Source organism: Bison bison, unplaced genomic scaffold (assembly GCF_000754665.1).
Source record: "Bison bison bison isolate TAMUID 2011002044 unplaced genomic scaffold, Bison_UMD1.0 scf7180017864071, whole genome shotgun sequence".
NCBI lineage: Eukaryota > Metazoa > Chordata > Mammalia > Artiodactyla > Bovidae > Bison > Bison bison.
Window position 1 is genome coordinate 120,349 of NW_011494643.1, and position 8,277 is coordinate 128,625.

At 39.4% G+C, this 8,277-nt stretch overlaps 1 protein-coding gene across 1 annotated transcript in view; it reads left to right on the forward strand.

Moving 5' to 3' along the window:
* Positions 1 to 294: 294 nt before the first annotated feature.
* KHDRBS2 (KH domain containing, RNA binding, signal transduction associated 2) overlaps positions 295 to 8,277 on the forward strand; it is a gene marked incomplete at its 3' end in the record, with an annotated part of 482,841 nt that continues 474,858 nt past the window's right edge. Inside the window, exon 1 of the mRNA XM_010837108.1 lies at positions 295 to 385. Within this exon, the coding sequence (XP_010835410.1) occupies positions 295 to 385 (91 nt within the window). The remainder of the gene's footprint in view (positions 386 to 8,277) is intronic.

Below are 8,277 nucleotides of genomic sequence, written 5' to 3' on the forward strand. Positions count from 1 at the left end.
CAAGGCACACCCGCCAATGAGCGCTTGGCAAGGGCGGGACGAGCCCTGTGCCCGCCTCCCCGTCCAGGCCGCCGGAGCAAGCCGTCCTGGGCTGGAGCGAGGTACGGCTGCTCGACCGGCCGGGAGGCTCCGCACCGCTTCAGCCCTCTGCGGGGCGGGCGGCGACGGCCCAGAGAGGGCGCCAGACCCCGGCCGTTGCTGAGGCGGGCGGGCGGTGGGCGAGCAGGACGGCGGGAACGTGCGTCCGGCGCACGGAGCCCTGAGCCTGGCCGGGGGCCGTACGAAGTCCGCGCTATGGAAGAGGAGAAGTACTTGCCTGAGCTGATGGCAGAGAGAGACAGCCTGGACCCGTCCTTCGTGCACGCCTCGCGCCTGCTGGCCGAAGGTAGGACTTGCCCCCGGGTGGGCGTAGACCGCCGGCCCCCGTAGCCGCGGCGGGGCTCGGGGAGCGGAGTCCGGGAGGACGCCTGTCTCCTTCGCGGAAACTGCCCTGGAAGATGCTCGCCCAGAGCCGCGGCGGAGCTGGTCCTTGGGAGGCGGGTGCTACTCCCTCACTCCATCCGCGGCTGAATCCGGGTAGCCCGGAGCGGCGGGCGCTGGCTGTGAAGACAGTGCACTTTAGGATCACTGATGGAGCGACGTTAAGGAGCTGAGTGGTCCACCGGGATGTTTTAACTCCGCCAAGGGAAGGGAAGTCAGTTTGGAGTGAATGGTGATCAATGTGGTGTTCGATGAGCTTCTTATCTACAAATCAGTATTTCTTTTTCTTTCCCTTTCCCCACTTTTCTCTTATTTCTCTCTCCGTTCTGATTGAGAAGTGATTTTGATTTCCTTAGTCTAATTACAGTCTTTCCTATGGAAAGTCTTAGTATTACCCTAGATTAAATTATGCGTGTTCTGTTTGTGAATGTGGAAGTGGCTGAAATGCATATCCGTTTATTTGAGGTGTGATGATTGGGTGCTCTGGGAGATGCTGGTCCCTGGGAACCCTCCACGATTGATCAACTGTTGTACCAAGTGTGCAGTTTGTGTGTGTGTGTGCCTTAATGTTAAAAGAGATTTAATTCCCCGAGGAACATAAATATCTTGTCTTTTGTGTTCTCTTGAAGGGTTGTTTAAACACACACACACACACAGGAACTTCTGTATGATAGAAATATTAACCTAATTACTTCCATTTATCTTGAAACAGTGCTATCTAACTGCTAAAGGTACCCAAGATATCTGTAGCAATCTACATTTACCTTTATAAAAACTAAAGGCTTTTTTTTTTGGGGGGGGGGGGATGAATGTCTCAATAATGAGTTGCTTCATCATCAAATTGACTACAATGCAGTTTTGTTGCTTAAGTTCTTAGGAACTTAGCAAAACTAAAAGTAGTAACTTTCTTCTCCTCAGCCCTTCAGCATCAAAAGAAATGTTTTCTTTTGTGAGATTTAGTTTTACATGGAAAGAGAAATTCTAATCCTCCATGTACGAATTAAATAGGCATTACACTTATTTAAATGTTTTATTGATGGATTATTATTTGCAACAATAAAGTATCAGATATTTTTCTATTTTGTATATTAAGTAATTAAGAAAAACAACAATTGAAATATTGAACGTGTGAAACAAATAAACTACTTTTCAGGGGACAAGTTGATTTTGTAGAGGGTTTGGGATGGAAAATGCAGTCATTCTTACTACTTTCTTGGTTACTGAATAAAAAAATGAAACCTAAAATTGTAAATGAAAGTCAGTTAAAAAATTAAACTCTCCCTGTACTCTATTAAAAATAAATAAACTACATAAAATAATAGGGACATTGAAAATTAATGGATTAACAAATGTTCAAAATGATTAAAAATGCAATTGTGTTCTTAAATCATCTATTTCAATGCATTTTCCAGAAATGTCTTCATTTAGCTGGCAAAGTCTTTAAAATAGAAAAATTTACAAATTAATCATTTTCTCAGACCTGCTAATTGGACTTCTTTTGGGGACAGTAGGCTAGATGATTAATTCATCAGTCATTAATGAGAGTTAGTGTACTGAAAACTGCCAAACTAAAGCAATGCATGTGAGGAGCTCTAAACAGAGTATGGAAGTATTTCTCTGTGGTAAAATAGTCAGAAAAGTGCACCTGGTTCCTTAACATTTCCTTAACATTTTATTTTTCTCAGAAATTTGGTTTTTTGATACTTAGGAACATGTTCCTATGTACTTTGTAATTTAATATTTTCCCAGTAGGGGGAAGCATGTTCTGCTTTTGTAACGAATTAGAAGTAAAAAATGCCTAAATAGAGAAATGTCTAAGGAAGAAACAAAGATAGGTGTCCACATTTCAGAGGAATCATAAGGAGGAGGAGGAGGAGGAGGTGAGTAAGGATAATAATCTTGAGTATATAAAGAGACTCTTTGCAACTGGCTGAAAGATCCACAAGATCTAAATTCTCTAATTGTACCCAAGCCTCTTCATGTTCTCATGGAACAGTGTCCTTCTGAATAAACCTTAACGTACATTTTACATTACAGATCTTTCATTGTCTTTTCAAAGGCCGTCTACCTAGATTCTTAGGTTTTATTTCAAATCTCTATAGGAAATTGTTGTTGAGATAATTTTATTTCTCACCCCTGGAAATGTACTGATTGAAGGCAGTGGCTATAAATACACCTGACATAGATGTTCGTTTGGAAAGAAGGTGTTCCAAGAAGTACATTTCAGCCAGCACTGTTCAGACTGTCTCAAGACTGAGTGTGTAATAAAAATGATCCAGATGATTCAGTTCTTCAGAATGATTTTCTGGAAGGTAATATATACAAGGTCAGTGATGTAAGCCACTGAGCATTCCTAATGATTTGTTTTGCTGTTTTGATTGGTGGTAGATGCAAATCAGTGTGCCATTGTGACTACAGACTTAGAATTGAAGGTCATGGGGTTAAAAGTGCTAGTTTGCTGGTTATTTTGTTATTTTTGTTGTAGTTTATTACTTCACTTTGTTTTGGCTGGGTGCTTTCAATAGGAATGAGTCTGACAAAGCTGATAGAAGAGCCTGAACATTATATGTACTATGTTGTTACTTAGAAAAGATCTTGAATAATATGTTTTGAATAGTATAATATTGCTTGAGTAATTCAAATAATTTTCTTCTGGATTATAATATTATTTATTATCTATTTGTATGGAAGGTGCTTTGAAGTATGATAGAACAGCAGATTCAGCACAATCCTTGAAGTTCCACTCAGTCTCTGAATTTGCTTGCCAGATGAAATTAGATGAGGTTATTTATATCTATGATACTTCAGGGAAGCACACTAAACTGTGAATCCAGATACCTGGATTTTAATTCCACTTTTGCCTAAAATGAATCTTGGTAAATTTCTCTTCCCTGGGCCAGTTTTCTTGTCTTTCAAATTGAGGAGCTGGACTAGATGATCTGTATGCTTCTTTGTAATTCTAATTAAATCTGGGACTCCTCCTGATGCAAAGGAGTGCAGTTTGTATATTCAGAATACCAAAATCAGTGGTTAAACCTTTTGGAAACTTTTTCCATTTCTTAGGTTAATGATTAATAATATGTTTATTGCATTGTATTGCAGTTTGAGGCATACACATTATTTTGGGCACTGGGGACAGATTTATGTTCTTACTGAACTATTTTCAATGCTTGGGAGTTAAAAATGTATATACATGGAAATATTCTTTTTTTGCATCTGTTCAAATGTATATGTTCAATTATGGTAATTCCATACCTTTAGAAGGATTAATAAATTATTATCCAATTCAGAGTGTTTGAGTTCTCTGTCTCTTCACAAATATTGGAAAATTCATCATTGTTTTGGTTTACTCATCATATGATAAAGTCAATATTGCTAATATCCCAACAGTTCAAGTATTTTTAAAAAACTCTGAATGCTTTTTTCAAACTTTTGTGAAAATTTTGCCCTTCCATTTAGGATTGGCCTGTTTGCAGGTGTGGGTGAATGAGAAGAACAAGGATCAATAATTTTTTACAAACGCTGACTCATAGTGGTTTAACTACATTTAGATTTTCAGTAAGGATTATTTTTAATTTTGAATGTGTTCCTTGAAATATTTAAATATGGTGTGTTCTTAAGATAAAGGTATTGGTATAATATCTAAAACCCACTTCTGATAAAAACTAGTATTCATGTGACTTTTCCTTTGATCAGTGTAATCGCTTTGCTTTCCCAATAAATTTGGGATAATCCTATTTATGTTTCTTAAAACAAAAAATGGAAAAAATTAACTTAAAGATTTTCTTTGATTTGAAAGATATCTTTGATCTGCAGTTAAAACATATTTATTATGTAGTGGAGAAATTCTGCTTTAACAAATAAAACACTTGGGATAGAATCTTGACACCCCTGCCAACTAAGAAATAAAGGATATTTCATTTATTTACTTTCTGATCCTCAGTTTCTTCATTGGTAAAACAACAAAACTAATATCCATCAGGCATGGTTCTTTTAAGGTTAAAAAAAATACTGTTTGTGACATGTAAGCTATATTTTAAAATATAGATTTTATACAACCAAAGCAAAAACTGAAGCAGAAAATATAAGATAATACTTTTAAGATTGTCCTTAGCATTTTAATGACATTATGGACTTGACGTCAAATTGAAGTTTGCTTTTTTAATAACATGAACATTGACTCATGTTAGTACTTAATTTTTTGAATTATTGCTGAGTGAAATTTTAACTCATAAGCCAAATTATGAAATAAATTATCTTATGAAAGATGGTTCTAATGAGTGTTTTTAAAATATGTTCCTTCTGTCAGTGCTTGCTTGTCCATGTCTGACTTGAGCCTGATTGGACCAGGACATAGGTAGCTCAAGACTAATTCCACATTTGCTTGGCTGTCACTCTGGGCAGCTGATTTCATCCTTCTTTTTTATCAAGGGAAGTGGATCTGTCTCTTCCAACGTTCTTCAGCCTCCTACTACCTAGAAACTCCTGTACTCTTTTCATTCCCCAAGGATGAAATGCCTCTTTTTGTTCAAGGCTGACTTGTTCTCAGCATCCTTAACCCTGGTGTCCCTCTTCCCCCAGGCCTGTCCTGTCATTATGTCCTTTCTTTAGTGGCTCCACCTTCTTTTTCCCCATCTTTCCTTGGGGCAGCTTGTAAACATGATTCAACTAGAATCACTTTTAAAAAAAATAGAATACTTATTTCACTTTCCAAAAGTAATATTTCCAAAAATAATCTTTCTAGACACTTTTCCTCCCTTGTTTCCTTCCAGTTTCTGATACTGTGAGTCTGTATTGCTGCTGCTCACTTTCTCAGTTTACCTTCCACAGCTCTGTTCTGGTTGCAGCCTCCCATTTTGTCCTGCAACCAGAGGCTCCAATGAGAATCATCTAATTACCAAATCCAATAAGATGTTTCTGACCTCTCATCAGGGTACTTGGGTGTATTTTTCACTGTTGGTCTTTTCCCAATTTTTTGGTTTCTCCCTTGGCTTTTGAACACTACACACTGTTGGTTTTCTCTTCTCTCTGTTACTCTCAGAATCCTCCCTCTTTTTCATCATCACCCCAGCACACACACCCTATCAGAATGGTTCATTTAAAGGCAAGGTCTAACCACATCATACCTTTAAATGCTGTTCTGGAAGGCAGGCTGTCTCAGACCACAGGCCAGCAGAGGAGAGGGGTGGGGGGTGGGGGTGCCTCCTGGATGTTCCCAGGGCAGGGAGAATCCAGGCTCTCCCAGGTGCCCAGGAGAGTGAAGGGCCCTTCTTGTTGATCCCCATGTGACCTCTAGTGACACCAAGATGGGTGGGGAGAAGTTCCAGCAGGGGTGAAAGCTGCTCTGACACCCACTGGCTTGGAGGGGGAGTATGCATTGCTCCTGCTCCTGAGGGTGGACACCTGGGTCTCCACATGGCCTCTGTCCCCACTGCCAGTGGAACAGAACCCTCGTTGCCCATTCAGGCCTCCAGTTCTTCTAAAGAGAAGGGGTGCCTCTTCACAGCAGGGAAAAGCTGGACACCTCAGCTCCCTATTTACCTTTCTTGACTGAGGTGAGCATGAGACACTGGTTTTGGGGCCTGGTTTTGTTTTCTATGTCTGTTCTTTGGCTAAGGGAGGGTGTTTGTCATTTAAATTTTTTCTGTCATGCAAGGTTGCCCTCTTTCTAGTCCTGCTGCTGGAAAGAGCAGGCTTTGCTTGAGCCTTTGTTTTTGTCTCTTTCTGTCAATGTTTTTGGTTTGCTAACCTCTTTAGCTCCCACTTTGGTGTATATGAAGCACAAGAAAATCTGGGGAAACCACTACCTAGTTCCCATGGTACCCAGCAGGGCTGCCTTCTTCCACAAAGTCTTTTGTGTTTATTTTATGTATAATAACCCGTCGCCATTCATTTGTGTTATAATGTATTTCTTTATAAGGTTTTCTTGTGAAGGTAGGTTCATTCTTATACATTAATATTTCATTAATTATTTATGTAAGAATTAGCATGACCAGGATAAATCCATTTGGGTAATCAGAATGCAATATGAGATCCAGATTTTTGGTTTAATTAAGTATAAATCTAGACTGGAGCTCTGTGTCCCCATGGCAGCTGTAGAAAGGAAAGATATTTTAGTAACCCTTGGAGATGATTCCATAATGTCACCAGCCTTTCCTATGTCTGTATTTGTTCTTGTCTGAATACAGAGAAGAAATGTAGCTTAATTGGAATTATATTAAGACCAGTTGGTTTGTTTAAAGCTATTATCAGTGTAAGACAATATATTAATAGATTGTAATATAATCCTTTTCTTAAAGCAATGGTGAATTTCAATGAAATATTTTTTGGGGCTCTGAAATCACCACAGATGGTAATTGTAGCCATGAAATTAAAAGACGCTTACTCTTTGAAGGAAAGTTATGAACAACCTAGATAGCATATTAAAAAGCAGAGACATTACTTTGCCAACAAAGGTCTGTCTAGTCAAGGCTATGGTTTTTCCAGTGGTCATGTATGGATGTGAGAGTTGGACTGTGAAGAAAGCTGAGCGCTGAAGAATTGATGCTTTTGAACTGTGGTGTTGGAGAAGACTCTGAAGAGTCCCTTGGACTGTAAGGAGGTCCAACCAGTCCATCCTAAAGGAGATCAGTCCTAGTTGTTCATTGGAAGGACTGATGCTAAAGCTGAAACTCCAATACTTTGGCCACCTCATGCGAAGAGTTGACTCATTGGAAAAGACCCTGATGCTGGGAGGGATTGAGGGGAGGAAGAGAAGGGAACAACAGAGGATGAGATGGCTGGATGGCATCACTGACTCGATGGACATGAGTTTGAGTGAACTCCGGGAGTTGGTGATGGACAGGGAGGCCTGGCGTGCTGTGATTCATGGGGTTGCAAAGAGTCGAACATGACTGAGCGACTGAACTGAAATAGAAATAGATTAAAAATAATAATAGAGTGCTGGTTAATAACTGATCTCTGAAATGAATGTTAGCAAATACCCATGTTACATGACTTTTTCATTTTATCCAATGGAGTGTTCTGAAATAGTCACGTTTTGTTTGTCAAAAAGTTGAGACGTCACAGCTCCATATCCTTTTGCTCAATTTTTAAAAACTATTTTTGGAAGCAAATAATTTGTAGCATATTCTCCAGTGCTTACCTTACCCTCTGAAACACTACTTCCAAAAAATTTCTGCAGTAGAGAGTGATTAAAAAAAATTCAAGAACAAATGAATGACAAAGTTTTAGGTCCCTTACTATAGATATAGTTCAGGTAGAGTCTGGGGGTCAGTTTGTAGGGCAAGAACTCTACCACACTGAACTATGTGAAAACATTTGCCCTTGGATGTGTGTTGGTAACACTCGGTGTGTGTTATTGGTATGTGAAGAGATGTCAGATGTTTAATTTGTTAGTTTTTAAAAATATACATGATATAAATTAGCAGTATATGGTGACAACTGCTGGAGTTTACAGACTGTTAGTGGTACAGGGATTCTGAGGAAGTCATGGTGATCATAGATCTTTGTCCTCATCATCTCTCTGTCATCATCATTGATGGGGAGATACTCTTTGTCAGTCACTAAACTATACAGTGGAAGTCAGAAATAGATTTAAGGGCCTAGATCTGATAGATAGAGTGCCTGATGAACTCTGGAATGAGGTTCGTGACATTGTACAGGAGACAGGGATCAAGACCATCCCCATGGAAAAGAAATGCAAAAAAATAAAATGGCTATCAGGGGAGGCCTTACAAATAGCTGTGAAAAGAAGAGAAGCAAAAAGCAAAGGAGAAAAGGAAAGATATAAGCATC